The sequence below is a fragment of the Monodon monoceros genome, unplaced genomic scaffold (assembly GCF_005190385.1).
Source record: "Monodon monoceros isolate NGI ecotype Baffin Bay Population unplaced genomic scaffold, NGI_Narwhal_1 Super_Scaffold_1, whole genome shotgun sequence".
Classification (NCBI taxonomy): Eukaryota; Metazoa; Chordata; class Mammalia; order Artiodactyla; family Monodontidae; genus Monodon; species Monodon monoceros.
In genome coordinates this window covers 81,044,481-81,064,548 of record NW_021703765.1, presented here as the reverse complement: position 1 = coordinate 81,064,548, position 20,068 = coordinate 81,044,481, and the positions used below count along the sequence as shown (strand labels likewise).

Below are 20,068 nucleotides of genomic sequence, written 5' to 3'. Positions count from 1 at the left end.
AAGGGTGTGCAGACTGCAGACGTCTTGGCTTTTCCCTCCGTCCTTGCAAAGCTATCTTCCCTATTCCCAAGGGCCCACGTGAATGAGTTAAAAACTAGACGTTGTTCCAGCTCTGCCCTGACTCATCAAATGACCCCAGGAAGGCTCTTTTAACCTCCTCTGATCCATGGGATCCTCAAATGTAAAACAGAAGTAGCTAAGTTTTTCCCTCTCCCTGTCCTGGAGGAAGAGAGAGATGATGAAACCATTCCCCAAAATGTTCCCAGAGACTAAATTAAACAGGGCAGGTAAACTCCTTGAAACTTACACACACAAGCACTCACTCCAGTTCTGCGGGCTGTGGGAGGGCCGATCATTAGAGCTAAAAAGGATAAATGTGAAGTCCATGAAAACTAACCCAGAAATTGTTTTGAGGACATGCAGAAGTGATAAAGACGGGCCTGAGAGTCAACATCATCACCCGATAATTGTCACCCTATCTGGACAGTGCTTACCTCTGAAGGGAGAGGGAGAAATGGAATTGGGAAAGGCGGGGGGTGTCCATGGGGTCCCAACTCTATCCTAAACACACACACGCACACAGCAAAACAGGAGTGAGGTAAGGAACCGAGCCGTGGGCACGTCTGTCTGTCCTGCTGCCAGACCTTCAAGGACTTCTGCAGGATCCCGATGGGGAAGCCCTCGGTGGGGTCCGTGGTGAGCCACAGGCGGAAGTCGGGGTGGGGCTTGGTGATCCTCTCCAGGGACTTCTCCAGATCCTTCAGCCACTTGCCCAGGAGATGGCAGTCCTGCAGCATCAGCCACTGCCCGCGAGCCACCGCCATCTCCAGCAGCTGCAGGGCCACCTGCTCCGACAGAGACAGAAAGGAAGAGTCGGCGTCCCACTGCCACACCACCCTGTGCTCTCCCAGAGACCCGCTGCAAGCACCAGGAAACTACTGGCCACTGCCGCAGAAGCCACAGAGGAGCCAGCGGTCCAGGAGCTACGGAGGGAGCCTTTGAAGAAGCAACCCTTTAGACTTCCTCTGGGGCCACCGGGGTCCGCTGGGCTGCACTCATTGGCCTCCCTCAGCCCCCAGAGCTCCAACCTCGGACTCAGTGGCACCTGCCCCCTGACCAGTTGGCCTTGCCACTGGGGCAGTGACAGCCCTGATCCAAGACGTGGCTCTCGCAAGGGCTGAGGGAGATAAAGACTGGATGTGAAAGGGCTTTGGAAACAGCAGAACACACCGACGGTACCAGGCTGGGCAATCACAGCAGGTTAGCTCTAGAACTATACCACTGTTCACACAGTCATCGCTGTGACATTTGATTACTGCTCCGTAGACCGGAAATGCATGGCACTCGTGTGTGTGTGGGGGGGGGGGGGGGGCGGTACTCTTGGCTTAAAGCCAAACGTTCGTTAATTCATTCCTAACAGGGGCCGGTGACCTCACCCACATTTAGGGCTTGTTCCCTCCAACAACAATTTACCTTTTCTTGACCTTGACCCATGGCAAGGAATTTGAGGCGGTTCCCTCCAAAACCACTGTGCTCGGCTAATTTCATAAGGTCACTGGCAGGGTCAGAGCCAGGACTCAGGATAAACACAATGGGCGAGTTGGGTGTGCTCTGCTCAAAGATGGCTTCAAAGCTGATCATCGGAGGCTGCACGTACCTGGGGAAAGAAACACGACTGGAAAACGCTCCCGGGAGGACAGCGCCAGGCAGGGGCCGGCCAGTCCAACCAGCACTCTTCCTCCCAGTGTCCAGAACCTTCTGACTGTCCCTCTGGTATGGCTCTTTGCTCAGCCTTCCTTGTTTTGGAATCCAGTTTTTACACACATCTCATTCACTGGACGGTAATAAGCTCCTGGGTGATGGGGACCTCTCCGCACAGCCCAGTACATCCGGGTTGGGCGGTTCAGGAGACCTGTACTGAGCTGCATGCCTCCTGACAAGCCGGCCTTCCAGGTGGACATGCCCTGGGCACCGAACCCAGAGGTCCCACACCGGCGGCTCCACAGGCGTGTCCTGAACGGCCCACATCTCGAGATTTTTAAAAACTTAGTTGCCAGCACATAACGATTGGGAGATTTCACGTAGAAATCCAAATTTCTAGTTTCCGTTGAAGAGTCAGAGATCTGGGTCCCTGCCGCCACCTGGCATCAGTCAGCAGGAGTTCAGGGGCTGCTGGCCAGGGCTTGACCTCTCCAGTGGGCCCGAGTCCTCATCCAGCCACGCTCAGTCCTCTCCATCACCCGCCGGCCGTGCAGGCAGATTTGAGTTTGTCACCCTAAGTTACCCATCCGGCCTCGCCCTCGATTCCAGAGCTACCAATACGGGAGCCATGAGGCACGTGTGGCTACTGAGCAGTTGAAGTGTGGCGAGTCCAAACTGAGACGCGCTGTACGTGTGAATTCACACAGGATTTTAAAGCCTTGGTATCAAAAAATACGCAAAATATCTCAATCCATTACATGTTGAGGTAAGATTTTAATATTTGAGTTAAATATAACTAACTATTAATGCATGTTATTGATGTGATGTATTAATACATAACTTATGAAGATTGTTATTGAAATTAATGTTGACTGTTTCCTTTTTTATAAATTTACTTTGCTCATTGACGTAGAGTTGATTTACAATGTTGCGTTAGTTTCAGGTGTACAGCAAAGTGATTCAGTTATAATATAAATATATATCCTTTTTCAGATTCTTTTCCCATCTAGGTTATTACAAAATATTGAGTAGAGTTCCCTGTGCTATACAGTAGGTCCTTGTTGTTTATCTGTTTTATATATAGTGGTGTGTATATTTTACTCCCAAATTCCTAATATATCCCTCCCCTTCCCCCTTTCCCCTTTGGTAACCATAAATCGGTTTTCTATGTCTGTGAGTCTGTTTCTGTTTTGTAAATAAGTTCATTTGTATCATTTAATAATTAAATACAGTTACTTGTTATTAGTAAATGTTATATATATTGTTATATATTAATATATTATATTTTATATGCTTATGATAACTGTTATTAAAATTAATTTCACCTGCTTCTTTTTGAATGTGGCTACCGGAAGACTTGAAATGACATATGTCACTCCCATTGTATTTCTCTTAAACAGCGCTGCTCTAGAGTGGCTACCAAATCATGCTCAAAGGCAGTCCTCTCTGGCCACCCACTGCCATCCGTGAGTCCAGGAAGGGGTGACATTAGATATTCTACCCCACAGAAAGGGCCAAGCAAACACAAACAACTCACTTACTTCTCTCCCACTGTTACAGTCACATAGTCAGTCACGGCCCGATACACCCGATCCACACGGAAACAGCGCAAAATAAGCAACTTCTGGAAAGGGGTGATGTCGTCATCATAACCCAGGGGGAATGGAAACCGCTCAGGTGAATCCAGGTCATACCACTGGGAAAAGCAAAGAACATTCATGCTGGCGTCAACTGAGAAATGATATAGGCCCCCCTTTCTATGTGAAGGTCCCAAGAGCCCCTGTAAAGGGACGAAATCTACAGGCCACGTCTAGTCAGATCTGTCATTTTCTACCCCCCAAACTCTGAACTTTAGGAAGGGATGGACTGAGTCTTATGGACTGTTGAATTCCCACTGCCCGTCAAGGGACATGGTCCAGCCACAGATGCTCAAAGTTTCTTGAATGGATGGATGAATGGATGGACAGATAGACAGAGGCAGATGGACAGATGGATGGATGGACAAATGGATGGATGGACAGACGGAGAGATAGATAGATAGTTCTCCCACAAAACTAGCTGAACTAGATAAAGGAGAATTCCATCCAGGGAGTTAGAGGGCATTGGCTACACTCTGCACGAGCCACTCAGAGGCAGATCTTCACACTCACAGGGAGTTAGGCTACAGATTGAGTGTGGAGATGACTGACATGCGGGGAAGGGAAGGAGGAGAAAGAGGACACTTGCTCACCTCCTGCCAGACAGTCAGATGTTTCTCCACATCATCAGGAAGAGTCCCAAAGTTGTCTGGAAACATCTCTGATAAAAGAATGATATCTTCCCATCCCTGGTCGGACAACCAAGCACAGGGTTTTCTCCGTTTGCTTTTCTCCAGGGAAATGTTTCCTAATCACAACAGGAGAAGAGAAGTAAACAGCCGACACCAACACACGGGGAAGAGTAAGCAACTCCATTCCTGGGCTTCCCTCACTTTGGGGGAAAATCCACTTCTCAAAAGGGGGCTGGAAGGAGAAGCGGGTTAGGCTTCCCCTGTCACCGTCGGTAACTCCAGCCAGGAAGCTCTGCGTGGCTTCCAGCCTTGGGGCAGCCTTAAGGCAGAGGCTGGCTGCTCTGAGTTAACTGGAACTATCTCTGAGGCTGGAACTGTCAACTGAGGTATTTACTAAAGCGGTGCTATTGGAAGCCAAGTTTTAAGGAAGGCAAAATTTCTGCTGTTGTTTTGGTGAACAAATTCATACACATGTGCAACGTGGGTCCAGGGAGTTGGGAAGCATGAAACGAGGCAAATTCATTACCTTTTAAGAAGAAATCTAATTCTTCCTGGGGGACTCTCCCCTCTGCTTGTTCTATCTTGATAGTCATATTGAAAGAAAAAAGTAACTTGTGCCTCTCAAACAACCCTGAAGAGAAACAACAGACGGGTCTGGATAAAACAAATGCATTTAAACACAGGGTTTCTCATGCACACCACGCTTAAATTTCAGAGAAATGAACTGAAGCACCTCAACTGCACAGTCAGTTGCATTTAGCCGTCTTTGCATTTGGTGTCCGAGAACACCTGCGTGCAAAAACTATGAGCTCAATTGATACGTCATGCCCACAAGTGCAACGGGCAGTGACCCTCGCTCGTACGCATCTGAAATGGTCACGTCTCCGGGCGGCACTTACCACGCCCTCGTGGGAAGAGGAGGGGGGGTGCCCCCCCCCAGCAGATGAAGGACCGTACAATGGAGGTTCAGAGCCACCTTCTGAATGAAGTGCTGGTCGTTTGCCTGACTCAAAGCAAAAGTTCTTACAGTGGAGAAGAGGTATTAACAAACTTTCTATAAAGGGCCAGAGAGTAAATTGACTCGGCTTTGCAGACTAGACAGTCTCTGTCATAACTACTCAAATCTGCCATTGTACTGTGAAAGCCGCCATGGACGATCCGTATAGAAACGGGTGTGGCTGTGTGCCAATATAACTTTATTTACAAAAGCAGGCGGTGGGACAGATTTGGCCCATCTCTATTGCAGAGTAAGCCCACTCCATCAACACACTCTTTATGGATAGGAAGACGCAAAACATTAGAGTTCTTTTTTTTTTAACAGAAGAAAAAAAAACATCTAAGTCAAAATGTGTGATGTGAATTCTATCTTATACGTGTTAGAAGGGTTGGTTACTTAAGTGAGCCCTATAGGATAGCCCTCAACCTGTTTCCTGCCCAACACAATTTTGAGCTGTGTCCCCCTCAAAATCTATAAGTTGAAGCCTTAATACCCAGTACCTCAGAGCTGGAGACAGGGCCTCTAAGAGGTGATTAGGTTACTCAGCCATAAACAAGAACGAAATCATGCCACTTGCAGCGACATGGATGGACCTAGAGATTGTCATACTGAGTGAAGTACCTCAGACAGAGAAAGACAAATACCATATGATATCGCTTCTATGTGGAATCTAAAAAAAATGATACAAATGATCCTATTTACAAAACAGAAATAGACTCACAGATGTAGAAAATAAACTCACGGTTACCAAGGGGGAAAGGGCAGGAGGAGGGATAAATTGGGAGACTGGGATTGACATATACACACTACTGTATATAAAATAGATAACTGATAAGAACCTGCTGTATAGCACAGGGATCTCTGCTCAATACTCTGTAATGAATCTAAAAGAGTGGATGTATGTATACGTATAACTGATTCACTTTGCTGTACACCTGAAACTAACACAACTTTGTAAATCAATTATACTCCAATACAAATTAATTTTAAAAAATAAAATGAGGCTGTTAGGGAGGGCCCCCATGCAATCCCAACTGGTGTCCTTATAAGAAGAGGAAATTTGGACACACGGACAGAAGCGCACAGCGGTCCTAAATCGGTGCGAACAGGTGCTCACCTGTGCAGCCATAGTTATAGATGTTGAAGGTCAGCGTGTCCATGATGTTCCTTAATCGCTTCAGAAGAATGGAGTCAGGCAGCGACTTCTTGAGTGACAAGCGGAAGACCTCCAGGAAGGCGATCAGGGAGTGCTGGTACATGGAGCTCACCAGGGCCATCTCCGACAGCGCAAAGAACAGGATGGCTCCCCTCCGGGCGGCCGGCCGGTAGCCGTCCCGCAGCCTGTCGATGTCCAGGGCTGTCTTCTCCGCCAGCTTGAGCTTCTCTGATACCTGAAGAAGAGGCGCACGTTGCCACTTACAGCCGAAACCAGGAAGACGTACGAAACAGGCGAGAAAGTAAGAAGGCGGAGGGCGGTGGGGGGGGGGGGGGGGGGCGGCAGCAAAGAAAGCCATGCAGCGCTCACAGGAAGGGCCCCCAGCCTCTCGCGAGATGCGGTATATATTTGTGGCTCGACCACCCCCCCCGCCCCCGTGCCCCCTTCTTCTAGTAACAGTCCCTGAGTTTGATCTAGAGACCTACAGTTTCCTCCTTTCATTCATATGTGCCCTCAACCCCGAGGCCAGGAGGGGATCGGGTGAGTGAGGTCCAGAGAATCCACACATGGCATCCCCAGCCCATGGGAGTGGTCTGGGGTGAGCATGTGACTTCAGTGACAGGAAAAGATTCTCATTTTTCTCTTTTGGACTTGAACCTCAGTGGACACGAAGCCAGACCCAGCTTGTGACCATAAGCGGAGCTTGGCTCCACAGGGAGGCAGAGAATGAAGCCAACACAGCAGAAGGTCCAGAAATGGAGAGAAACTGAGCCCTGGATGATATGCTTGGAGTCCTGGATCCAGCCCTGCCTGAAGCCATCCCTCGACTTTTCTGTTTTCTAGGCCGATAAATTCCCTTTGGACTTGAGCCACGTAGGGCCAGATTTTCTATCGCTCTCAATTAAGAGAGGCTGACTGGGTGCACAGGGGTCCCTGGGAACACCTCTGGGACTCCGTAGCAGGATCGATACACTTTTCCACACAGTTCATACCTCCATGGCTTTGGACTTGGTCTCCTCCAGGGTCTGCACCAGCTCCACATTGTCCAGCATGTTCCCCGTGGAGGTGGCCAGTTCCCGGAGGAGGGAGTCCTCCAAGCCCTTCAGCAGGTTCTTGTTCTCACTCGTCTCCTGGATGAGATGCTCTCTCTGCTCTTCCAGCTCTCGCCTCTCGTAGGCCACCAGGACGCTCAGCAGCTGGTCCTCCAGGCCTTTCAGCGTGACTGTGGGGGGACGAGGGAGGCCCTCACCACCGCCTCCCCCTGCCAGGCTGCTCACCATCTCGTCTCCCCCGCACAGCAGTGCCTGGGGCAAGTGGAGGGTGGACCCGGCATCCCAGGAACACGAGGACTCACTCTCCCACCAACGCCATTCTAAAGCCCCAGGTGACAAATATGGGACAGAGCAAAACAGAGATGCTGTTACCTGGAGTAGTGGACAGCAAGTGTGAAGATGCACTAAAATCAAAGCCAGGGCTCCCACATCTTGGGGGACCCTCGTTAGATATCTGGGTTTATACCCAAACTTTTTTTTTTTTTTTAAGCCAGGCGGCTTACGGGATCTTAGTTCCCCAAGCAGGGATCGAACCCAGGCCCTTGGCGGTGAAAGCACGGAGTCCTAACCACTGGACCACCAGGGAGCTTCCTAACGCGTACCGAAACCTGATTAACCTACCTAGGAACCCGTGTGACCACCCTAGAAAATGTGGGAAGCGGCATTCAATTCCTAACCGAATTCAATTGAGAGGAAGAGGGAAATCCAAAATCACGCTGTGTATTTAAATCCACAGATACAGTATAACTTCCTGCTGCGGCAGAAAGGGGTCTCGCCTCGCTCCGCGGTCCAGACTCAGCACATCTCAAGACACACGACTCATTGCCTTCTAAAGGCCCCCAAGCCTTCTGGTGTTGCTTCCTCATTAAGAACTGATTGGTTGGGACTTCCCTGGGGGTCCAGTGGTTAAGACTCCGAACTCCCAATGCAGGAGGCATGGGTTCGATCCCTGGCAGGGGAACTAAGATCCCGCATGCCGCACGGTGAAGCCTCAAAAAGCAAACCAAAAGGAACGGATTGGTTGACTATGAAAGCTGTGACTCTGAGAATGATTCACCGAATGAAGTGACGTCCCTTGAGGGCCTTGAGCTCAGACTGTGGTCTCCACCTGAAATTCGGCACTGCGGCTCTGTATATGCTTACCAGTATAATTGATCACCATGGCTTTCCCAAACACGGATGGGCTATATCTGGGGTTGGCCAGGGTGGTGTTCAGATACAGCCTGAAATTCGAGTCATAGCCCACTTCCTTGTCTCCCAGTATGATAAACTGCCGTCCTTGGGAGACCTTGATGTTTTTTTCTAAGACGTGATCAATCACAGGGTCGATGTACTCATCCACATCGTGGCACAGGAAAGGCGTCCCGTACTTTATGGACGTCTCCAGCTGCTTGAGGAAGTCGGGGTCACTGAAGGAAGCCACCTGGAAGGGAGGGGAGGCGGATGCTAAAACCCAGCTCACTCGCCAAATTCAAGGGGGAAAAAGTCCGTGGAGGTGGCAGGGGACATGTCAGCACCTTGAAGGGAGGCAGAGGGGAAAACACAGAACAGGGAGAGAAGCAGGGCATGTAACCTGTATAAACCATGAGGTTCAGGCTCTGAGCAGCCTCTCGTTCAAAAAGCACAGGTCAGCAGCCAAAAGTGATTAGGAGAGAATCTCATCACATCTCTCAGAAGACCTCAAAAAGGGTCCAAACACAGAGTCCACAAAAAAAAAAAAAAAAAAAAAAATTCACTCCCCTCCAAACCTTAGGATTGCTTTCTTATCTCCTTTCTCAAAACATGTGTAAAAATTCTTCCTCTCTTCCAGCCCCTGGGACCTCCTCTTCCCTTCCTCTCCACCCTCTTTTATTACATTGATGTACTTAGCCACTCACCCCATAAGTTGAACCCTCTCTCTTTAAGAGATAGGACGGGGATAGGAGTAGGACTGGGGGCTAGGAGAGGTCTGGCAATTGCAGAACTCTCTGGAAGGCTCAGGGAAGAGGGACGTCAAGGAATATTCCTGCACTGATGGTATTTGTCCCACTACAGTTATATGTGAATTGTGGGGATGGATGTCCCCCTCCCCCGACCTTGGGATGCTTCCCCTACCTGCATGTACATACCCGAAAGCAAGGACCAGAAAAAACAAGGAAAAGATAAAAACGGAAAATCATGAATTGTTAATTATTTCAGGAAAAGGTAACTGGGCCCCAGCAATTTCACCCAAGAAAATTAAAAACACACGCCCACAAAAAACTTACACGTGAATGTTCACAGCAGCACTGCTCATGACAGCCAGAAAGTAGAAACAACCCAAATGTCCATCAACTGATATGCAGGTAAACAGACTGTGGTCCATCCATGCAACACACTATTATTCCACCATAAAAAGGAATGAAGTACTGATACATGCTACAACATGTGTTGATTCAGCATTGGGAGACAATGTGATTACTACTGTACTTAATACATATCTTTGAGACAGAATGTGTCCCACAAACATTTATCGAGGCCCGTGTTAGATGCTGGGTTCTGCTGAGCCCCGAAATTGAACGAAGCCTTTGAAAACGCTGGATTCGCTAAGCAGGGAAAATGTATTTTGAAAACATGATGCTAAGTGAAAGAAACCAGTCACAAAAGGCCACATACTGTACAATCGCACTCATACTTAATGTCCAGCACAGGCAGATCTACAGAGACAGAAAATATATTAGTGGTTGTCAGAGGCTGGGGGTTAGGGGCAGGAGGGGAAATGGATGTTTTGGGGGTGGTGATGTCTAAAGGATACAGCATTTTTGGAGGAGGGTGATAAAAATTGATCCTGGTGATTGCTACACAACTCAATGTATAATATACTAAAAGCTACTGAACTGTATTCTTCAAACGGGTGGATTGTATGGTAGATGAATTATATCTCAATCAAGCCCCTCCCCTGCCCTCCAAAAAGAAAGTGACCGAGCATCTAAGGCCACTTGGCTCTGCACTGAGTAGAGGGGACGCAAAGACGAACACAGCACCGTCTTTGCCTTCAGGTGACCCACAGGGCAATGAATAGGCAAAGGGCAGAGTCGAATCCGAGGTGGTTCAAGCCGCCCTCCAAGACTCAACAGGTGGGCGGGCCAGGAAGGGGAGGGCTCTGCTTGGGGCCTCAGGGTGGTGGCATTTCAGCTCGGCCTTGTGGAGGCCTGGGGACACCGGGGAGAGCCGGACTGGGCCCCAGGATGTGGAGCGGTGTGGGGTGTGTGTCGGGAGCAGCCGTACCCGCAAGTTGTTCTTCTCCTCTTTTCTCTTTATCCAGTTGAGGGCCTGCTGCTGCGGGTCGATGCAGAGGGGGAAGCGGCTGGCCCGGGTGGTGAGGATGCCGTTCTGAACCGAGAGCTCGTCGGGGGGCAGCCCCTGGGAGCCCCACCTGGAAGGGGCAGCGACAGGGGAAATGGGCATTTTTCTGGCCGAGCTGTGAGCCGACGGGGAGCCTCCGAGGCAGGAGAGCTGGGCGGGCAGAGCTCCCTGCCGTCTCTGTGCAGGTGGGTCAGCTGCATGCCCCCCGGGCTCTGTGCCCCGTCCTCCCAGCCCAGGGTCGTCCTCACCTGCTGATCTCAACGTCGTCCGTGAGCAAGTTCTCGAGTCTGAAGGGCTGGCTCAGGGGGATCCCCCGCTCCAGGATGTCGCTCTGCCAGACCCGATTGACCATCTCGTCCCGGAACTCCCACGTGAAGGCGCCCTCATAGCTCAGGAAGGCTGCGCACAGCAGGCAGTCGCCCAGCAACTTCATGCGCCGGTGCATCAGCTCGTCCAAATCGTTCAGCCACCTGGCGTGGGAGGTGGGGCCTGCCGTGAGCAGTCACGTTCCGGCACAACCCGAAGGAACCTTCTAGAAAAGCCAGCCTGACACACGGCCGGGAGGGGGCTAGCCAGAAGGAAACCTTTTCTGAGATGTTCTTTGCTTGTAGAGGACAGAGGTCGCCAGCTCACGTTGCCATTTCCCTGCCTAGTGAACCCAACGTTTTCAAAGGCTTTGTTCAAGTCCAGAGCTCGGCAGAACCCAGCATCTAACACGGGCCTCGATAAATGTTTGGGGGATGAATTTTGTCTCAAAGATATGTATAAAGTACAATAGTAATCACATTGTTTCCAAACGCCTAATCAATAGCTTAAAAACACGCCCAGGGCTTCCCTGGTGGCGCAGTGGTTGAGAGTCCACCTGCCGATGCAGGGGACACGGGTTCGTGCCCCGGTCCGGGAAGATCCCACATGCTGCGGAGCGGCTGGGCCCGTGAGCCATGGCCGCTGAGCCTGCGCGTCCGGAGCCTGTGCTCCGCAACGGGAGAGGCCACAGCAGTGAGAGGCCCGCGTACTGCAAAAAAAAAAAAAAAAAACAAAACATGCCCAGCCAAGCATGAGCCCTAGTCCTGTAGTCCTGCTTGGTGACAAAATTCTGTCTAAGATAAAAGAAATCAGGTATTTCATTTGGCCTCTTCTGGTAAATGGTCAAAGTCTTCTAGGTTTTAGACATATTGAGGGACTTCCCTGGCGGTCCAGTGGTTAAGGCTCCGTGCTCCCAGTACAGGGGGCAAGAGTTCGATCCCTGGTTGGGGAACTAAGATCCCATGTGCCACACGGCAAAGCCAAAACAAAAACAAACAAACAGGGCTTCCCTGGTGGCGCAGTGGTTGAGAGTCCGCCTGCCGATGCAGGGGACGCGGGTTCATGCCCCGGTCCGGGAAGATCCCACATGCCGCAGAGCGGCTGGGCCCATGAGCCATGGCCGCTGAGCCTGCGCATCTGGAGCCTGTGCTCCGCAACGGGAGAGGCCACAACTGTGAGAGGCCCGCATACCGCAAAAAAAAAAAAAAAAAAGACATTGCAAATGATTTGTTTCCCATAAGCAAACAATATTTTCCAGTGCTTTCCATACCATTTTTACAGGTGCCAGGTAAGAAACTATTGTCACATCCAGTGGACCAGGTATGGCCCAATGGGCCTCTTGCCCATAAGCATCAAACAGCTCCACCTACTGAAAACTGAAGCTCAGGACTGAACCAGCCACAAGGGTCCAGAGACAGAAGTGGGCTCCTCCTCCAGATCCGTCCAGAAGGGACTTGGGGTTAAAGGTCATCAAGAAGCAAACATTCCCAGGCCCTAGGGCACTGGTTTCCCCCTGTCTCCACTGCTGCCATGCCTCCCCTTAACAGTTACTCAGTAAATAACACTCGATACCTATTTTTAAAAGAATCTATAAAATGGCCATTAGCCACCTTTAAACATGATAATAGTAAAATCCGAACTTTTTCACACGGTTTTCAGCTCAAAATGCAGCGTGGAATAAAGACCCCCACGTGGCGAGAAATGGTGCTGTGGATGTTCACTCACAAACCACAAAGTCTGGCTTAGAGCTGCTTAGCGGGAAGGCCCATTACCCAGGCTGACCTGACATTCTCAGACCCCAGCCCCGAGATGAGCTTGTCGGCCGCGATCAGCCGTCTCTCCATGATCTCAGCTTCTTCCTGCAGCTTCTGCTTCTCCAGTATGGCCGCCTCGTACTTGGCCCCCAGAGCTTCCAGTTCTCTCTGGATCGCTGCCAGCTCATTCTGGATCCTCTCCAGCTCACGTTTGGTCAAGGAAAAATTCCGCTCCAGCCTGGCCACCTACGTGAAGACAATTCGCAGAACGATGGGGAAAAGCACGGCAGTGAGGTGGGAATAAGACAGTCAGTCTCACACCTGGGCTTATGTCCACCTGCAATTTTTTTTTTTTTTTTTTTTTTGGGCCATGCCACGAGGCTCGTGGGATCTTAGCTCCCCGACCAGGGATCAAACCCGGACCCACGGCAGTGAAAGTGCTGAGTCCTAACCACTGGGCCACCAGGGAAGTCCTCCACCTGCATTTCTAATGCTGTCCCTACCCTCTGGGGCCACCCTATGTCAGAGCGAGGCACACGGCTTCTTTTCTTAGTGACCTCTTCAATGGTTTGATGCAAAAGCCCTACATCCCATTAGAAAAAAGACGTCCTGCATCTGAGTTAGCAGACGGCTTAATTTTCGTGGGTACTAGGGTCCCAGTAAGAGGACCCTGTGATTCTAAGCCAAAAACTCAAAAGAATGCACTGAAGACTGTATTGGTCCTACTATGGGTTCTAAGTTTTCTAAGTGATAAAATCCTGACTTATAAAGCAATGTCAAAATATGGCTCAAAACGATAGAATCAACCTTACACAATTCTCTTTGTATTGTGTCTTCTGCATGTTCCTTTAACCCAGTAGTTCTCAACAGGGACCGACGTTGCCCCCCAAGGGACACATGACAATGTTTGGAAACATTTCTGGTTGTCAAAACTTGGGGGAAGGGACAACGGCATCCAGTGGGTGGAGGCCAGTGAGGCTGCTCAGCACCCTGCAGTGTCCAGGACGGCCTCCCCAAAAAGAAGGATCCAATCTAAAGTGTCAGTAGCACCCAGGGTGAGAAACTCTGTTTTAGCCCTCGAGAATGATTTTACCCTCTTTTCTTCAAAACTCTTTCAGACTTTGGTTCTGTCGGTTCACATTACATCTAAATTAGAGCTATAATTCAGGGTTATCATTTACTGGGGGAAAAAAATGTTTATGCAGTTTAGAATCAGAACCTTGCCAGAATTTCCCCAGTAAAGCTGTGGACACATTCATTCTGACTCCAAAACGATCTCTTGGCAGAAGTGTGCAGGTCTTACAGATGGGCAATACCTGGTCTCTCTTGGGCTTGATTTCTCTAAAGACGTCACAGTAGCCCATCACAGCTTCCACAAATTTCAGCATCCCCAAGCCTGCCCTGCTCACGGCTTCCATTTCCTCAGTCGTGGTATTGAGGGTCTTCAAGAGGCCTAAAGGTCAAAGACGCAATGATTTCGATGAGCGGTGAGCTTCATCTTGGGAAAATAAAATGGGAAGTAAACTACCTACTAACAAAGTAAGTGTAACTAGTCCCTTCTCCTTGGTAAAGCCTGTGAGCGGGAGCCAGACAGCTTCCCAGGGACAGCAGGCGGGTCCAACCCTGAATGAGGCATCCAGACAGCTTTCCCAGGGACAGCAGGCGGGTCCAACCCCCAATGAGGCACCCAGACAGCTTTCCCAGGGACAGCAGGCGGGTCCAACCCCGAATGAGGCACCCAGACAGCTTTCCCAGGGACAGCAGGTGGGTCCAACCCCGAATGAGGCACCCAGACAGCTTCCCCAGGGACAGCAGGTGGGTCCAACCCCGAATGAATTTTGTGTAAGTGGATGTTTAAGATGTGAGTGAGGGGCACATGTTACTGCCACCCAGGACATCCTAGGACACAGGAACTTGCGTGTGACACCCAGCAGCCCCCAGAGACCCAGGGCGTCAGTGGGGACCCCCCAACTGGGCACCAAGGTGGCTCAGAGCTGGCAGCTAACTGGGGTTCATAGGTCATTACAGGGCACCATCACCTCCACCTGCACCCTCACCCTGGGAGTAACTTCACATAAATGGAAACCCATCCAACGATCGGGTAAAGAGAGTCCCTTGGGTTTTTGTAGTTGTTGTTATCCTTTGGGTTTGATTAGCTTTGGGTTGTTTTTTTTTTTTTGCGGTACGCGGGCCTCTCACTGTTGTGGCCTCTCCCGTTGCGGAGCACAGGCTCTGGATGCGCAGGCTCAGCGGCCATGGCTCACGGGCCCAGCTGCTCCGCGGCACGTGGGATCTTCCCGGACCGGGGCACGAACCCACGTCCCCTGAATCGGCAGGCGGACTCTCAACCACTGCGCCACCAGGGAAGCCCCTGTTTTTTTGTTTGTTTTTTTTTTGCGGTACGTGGGCCTCTCACTGTTGTGACCTCTCCCGTTGCGGAGCACAGGCTCCGGACGCACAGGCTCAGCGGCCATGGCTCACGGGCCCAGCCGCTCCGCGGCATGTGGGATCTTCCCGGACCGGGGCACGAACCCGTGTCCCCTGCATCGGCAGGTGGACTCTCAACCACTGCGCCACCAGGGAAGCCCCTGTTTTGTTTTTTTTTTAAGTGGCTGAAAAAATGCATTGATGATCAAGTTCTGAACAAACCACCGTGATAAACAGTGACACAATGAACTTTTATTGCCTTTGAAAAAGACTAGCATCATTCTCACTGGCTAAGCTCTGGGGCAGGTCAGGAACCAGGCTCAGGGGGAACGCAGGCATCTGTAACTGAAATGGGGGCATAGGGTGGGTGGTGCCCCCCCACCCCCACCCACCCTCCAGGACCTACAGAAGACTTCATACTGGCAAAAGGCACAAGGGAAGTCAAGGTTAGACCAATTCTTGTTTTCTTCCCCGAATACCCATTTTTTAAAAATTGAGGTAAAATTCACATAACATTAAATGAACACGTTAAAGTGAATAATTAAACATGTTAAATAAACATGGTAAACGATAAACACGTTAAAGTGGCATTTAGTAGATTCACAAGACTTTGCAGGCCTCACCTCTATGTAGTTCCAAGACATTCTCATCATCTCAAAAGGGAACTTCAGAGCTGTTAAGCAGTAACAACCCATTTCCCCTCCCCAAACCCTGGCAAACACCAATCTGCTCTCCATCCCTGTGGATTTACCGATTTACCTACGGACACTTCATATAAATGGAATTACAATACGTGACCTTTTATGCCTGGCTTCTTTCACTTAGCATCACGCTTTTGAGGTTCATCTATGCTGTAGCACACAGCAGCACTTTGTTCATTTTTATGACTGAATAATATTCCAATGTGTGGATATGTTTGTTCTTGTTCATCCATTCACCCACTGATAGATATTTGGGTTGTCTCCACCTTTTGGCTATTGTAAATAGTGCTGTCAGGAACATCTGTGTATAAGCTTTTGTTTGAATACCTGTTTTCTATTCTTTGGGGTCTATACATAGGCGTGGAGTGGTTGGGACACATGGTAATTCTATGATCAACTGTCAGAGGAGCTGCCAAACTGTTTCCCACACCATTTTACATTTCTGCAAACAACGTACGAGGGTTGCAACTTCTCCACATCCTCCCCGACACTTGTAGTTTTGTGTGGTTTTGTTTAAATTATACCATCCTAGTGGGTCTGAACGGTACCTCATTGCGGTCTGATCTGCGTTTTCCTAGTGACTAATGTTACGCATATTTTCATATGCTTATTAGCAATTTGTGTATCTTTTTTGGAGAAATGTCTATTCAAGTCCTCTGCCCGCGAGACCAGTTCTTGGCACCACTACGCCCATCGGACAAGATGCACAGAAGACCAGGCAGGGCGGGCTCCATAAGACAGTCATGTATCCTACTAGGGAAAACCAGACCCGTTGCTGAACCACACATTCAGCGGGCATCCACTGCCACTGCCCAACCACCAACCATCCTCCCTGCCGCTGTCTTCCTCTGGGGACGATCATTCCCCCTCTTCCATCGGCAACGCCACGGCGACACCATCCGACCACGATGGGCGGGTCTGCCTGCGACAAGCCCTCTCCTTACTCTCCCTCCCGGCCCCAGAGACTGAGCCGCCAGGCTGACAACCAGCCTGGCTGTTCCTACATCTGTCTACACTCACCTCTGATATTTTTAACTTGGCTCTGGGTAACTGAATCAAAGTCAATCTCCATCAGAGACCTCAGGAAGTTGGGGTCGGACATCATGCCTTTGGCGGTTTTCCAGTTGAGTTCTTTGTACCCCTTCATGATGAGGATACATTCACAGACCGTCTGCACCTGCTTCGGGGGCTTAGCAAACGACCTGGGGAGAAACGGATGCACACACGGGTCAGACGCAGGATGTGGCCAGGATCTGGCCTGAATGAGAGTTCCGAAAAATTGGTGAGCCGTTTCTTGGATGCGATACCGCGTGGAAACAACGGAAGCCACATCTCAACACCGACTCGTGCCCCTGGGGGTGGGCTTCCCCAAGGGCAGGGACTGGGTCTCATCCATCACGTGCCACATCAGGCTCCTGGAATCGGACTGGGCACCAGGAACACAGCAGGGTGTCATTCAACGCAAACCCAGGCCACCCCTGAATCCGCAGCTCAGGGTGGAGCCTGAGAATCTGTGTTTTTAAGGACACCCTGGGGTGATTCCTCAGACTCTAGGTGGTAGCTGCTGTCATTATTGTCATTGTCATCATCACCCTATTTTCCACTTAGCAGATAAAGAAACAGAGCTCAACTGTTTGGATGGCCTGCCTGTGTCCACATGGCCCATCCCGCACCCTGGCGTCCTTCAGGCTCTGGAAGTTGTTGTCTCTGTCTTTGATGAAGCTAGACCATCACTCTGCTGCTCCAACACTCGGATGTCCAGCACTCTCGACCCTCCGGAGAACTGGAAACCCAAAAGGATCAGGAGGCGGAAAGGCTGCATCGGCGTAAAGACCCAAGAAGGAACGAGTCGCACACTGACTGTACCCAGTGGGCCCGCTCGGCTGGCTACCAGCGGCGGCGGGCAAAGTCTATAAAAGCCATGGAGAAGACGATGAAGGAAAAGCAAAGGAAAGGAAGAGCCCCCGGAGGGCAGGGAGCCGCCTGGGGAGAGGCCAGAGTGCCCCAGAGGGAGGGGAGGGAGACACGGAGCGAGAACGACCTGACCCGCACAGCAGTGTGGAGGCTCTGAACCCGGCAACCCCCAGACCGCTCCTGGGCCCGGGACCCCCGCTCACTGCCTGAGGAGCCCCACAGCTTAGGGACAAGCCAGGGCGGTGACTCCAGCGCAAAGCCCGAAGATTAGAGTAATGGTCCTGAGTCACCAGGGAAAGGTTCAGTGATGCGGCCTTAGGCGCTTACGAAAGCAGGCATGCTGCCAACTGTTTTTAAAAGGTCCCCTTCGGGGCTGCTGAAGGTCAGGCCCCGGCCACGCTCTCTGAATAATCCGAGGAGGAGGGATGATGACGACCATCAGTGAGATGTTTTCAGACACAAGTCAGGAAAAGCCTCAGGGTGGCGTCCTGAGCCCTCCGGAAAGTTAGGAACGGTCCGGGGTTCTCAGCTTTCCCATCTATCAAATGGGGACGCGGACCCGGAACCTTTCAGCTCCCAAAGCCTTTGAGTGGAGTTCTCTGTTACCAGTTTACAAACCATGCCCAGGAACCTCGTTTATCCAGAACACAGTGTTGTGGTGCCAGATAACCGAGGGGCTCGAAAAAGTAAGGTTACAAGTCTGAGAAATGAAAGCGTTTCTGTTTCACTAGATTCCTTTCTTCTATCACAAAAGAAACTCAGGGAGGGACTTCCCTGGTGATCCAGTGGGTAAGACTCCATGCTCCCACTGCAGGGGGCCCGGGTCCGATCCTTGGTCTGGGAACTAGATCCTGCACGTCACAACTAAGAGTCCGCATGCCACAGCTAAGAGTCCACATGCCACAGCTAAGACCCAGCGCAGCCAAAATAAATAAATAAATAATTTTAAAAAAGAAAAGAAAAGAGACTCAGGGAGAGAGAGACAGACAGAGGTGACGCCATGTTGCCTTCCCTGGAGGAGAATACCCATCAAAAGCCCCACTCCCCACCCCCTCACTCTACCCCAGACCCTCTGACCGTCTCCGCTTTTTCCCCCCGAGTCAAGCTCCTTCCAGCTCCGCTCCAGCCTCCATCCCACGTCTCAGTTTAAATGTCACTTCCTGGGGGTCATCTTCCCTGACTACCCACCCCCCAGACTAGTTCAGGTTCCCCCATTATCCACAGTCATAGCAACAAAGACCCTCCCTTCCTGACCTCCTCCTGGGTAATTTTGCGGTACACGTGAGATCCCCACGTGCACACCCGTGCCTCCCCCAGACCGTGGGCTGGCTCCATGCGGTGAAGACCCCCTGCCTGGCCCATTGCCTCTCAGCCCCAGTGCCAGCACGGGGTGGGCGGGCGGTAGGCACCCAATGATACTGAATGAAGGAAAGGAAGCAAAGTAAAACTGCAGGCCAGTAACAAAGGGAGCCTTTTGTACTCCAGAGAAACATCCACGCTAATCTTCATTACTCCTAATCTTTCTGCCTTAACACTTAATGATCTCTGCAAAGGGGATTGAGCATTACAGAAAGGAAGTGCCATTTAAAGAATTAAAGGATTATAAAATTGTCAAGACCTAAATGCTGGCTCATCACTCTTAACATCCCAGTGGCCTAAACAAAGCCAGATTGTACTCATCTGGATCCAAACTCATTAAACCCAAAGAAAAATCCCAAAGAGATCAAAGATTTAAATGTAAACACTATAAAAGTATTAAACTATAAAAGTACAGGATGAAACCATGGGGAAATTATTTTACAATCTTCCAGTTGCAAGGCCTTTTAAGTATGAGGTAATAGCGAAAGCCACAAAATAAAATATTACTAAAATCTGCCATGCAAAACTAAAAATTTATACACGGCAAACACAGGCATGCACAAAAACCTCCTAAATAAAGTCAAATGGCTGATGACAAACTGGGAAAACTATTTGCAACTCACATCATGAATAAAAGCTAGTCTCCCATTATATAAAAAGCCCACAGAAATGGATAAGAAAAAAAAAAAGCAACAGTAACAACAATCCAAACGATAAATGGGCAAAGCACATAAACAGTTCACAGAAAATGAAATACACAGGACTCTGACACACATTCTTCACATATGAAGAAAAGGCCAACCTCACTCATCAGAAGGGGAATGCACATTACAACTACACAAATACCATTTTTCATCTATAAAACAAGCAAAAAGCCAAGTGTTTAGTAGCGCCCTCTGTTGGTAAGGCCATGGAAAAGCAGGTGCTCGCACGTATTGCCAGTGGGAGTGTAAATCCGTTCCATACCTACGGGTGGGCATTAGGCAACAGCTACTGACGTTATAAACACACACACCTTGGAAGCCAGCAATTCCACTTCTGAAAATGTGTCCTTCCAGTGGACTTGTGCAGAGTGAAGTAAGGCAGGGTTATTCTTTGCCACACTGTT

General features: G+C 50.2%; 1 protein-coding gene across 1 annotated transcript in view; it reads right to left on the bottom strand.

The window, feature by feature from the left end:
* The window catches only part of DNAH10 (dynein axonemal heavy chain 10), a 149,111-nt gene that overhangs the window by 7,261 nt on the left and 121,782 nt on the right, over positions 1–20,068 (bottom strand). The window contains exons 58-70 of the mRNA XM_029223933.1: positions 16,708–16,889; positions 13,876–14,012; positions 12,588–12,805; positions 10,748–10,969; positions 10,422–10,569; positions 8,319–8,598; positions 7,116–7,345; positions 6,085–6,358; positions 4,497–4,601; positions 3,932–4,086; positions 3,243–3,397; positions 1,474–1,657; positions 645–845 (exon numbers count right to left, since the gene is read on the bottom strand). Coding sequence (XP_029079766.1) covers positions 645–845; positions 1,474–1,657; positions 3,243–3,397; positions 3,932–4,086; positions 4,497–4,601; positions 6,085–6,358; positions 7,116–7,345; positions 8,319–8,598; positions 10,422–10,569; positions 10,748–10,969; positions 12,588–12,805; positions 13,876–14,012; positions 16,708–16,889 — 2,491 coding nt within the window. The remainder of the gene's footprint in view (positions 1–644; positions 846–1,473; positions 1,658–3,242; positions 3,398–3,931; positions 4,087–4,496; positions 4,602–6,084; positions 6,359–7,115; positions 7,346–8,318; positions 8,599–10,421; positions 10,570–10,747; positions 10,970–12,587; positions 12,806–13,875; positions 14,013–16,707; positions 16,890–20,068) is intronic.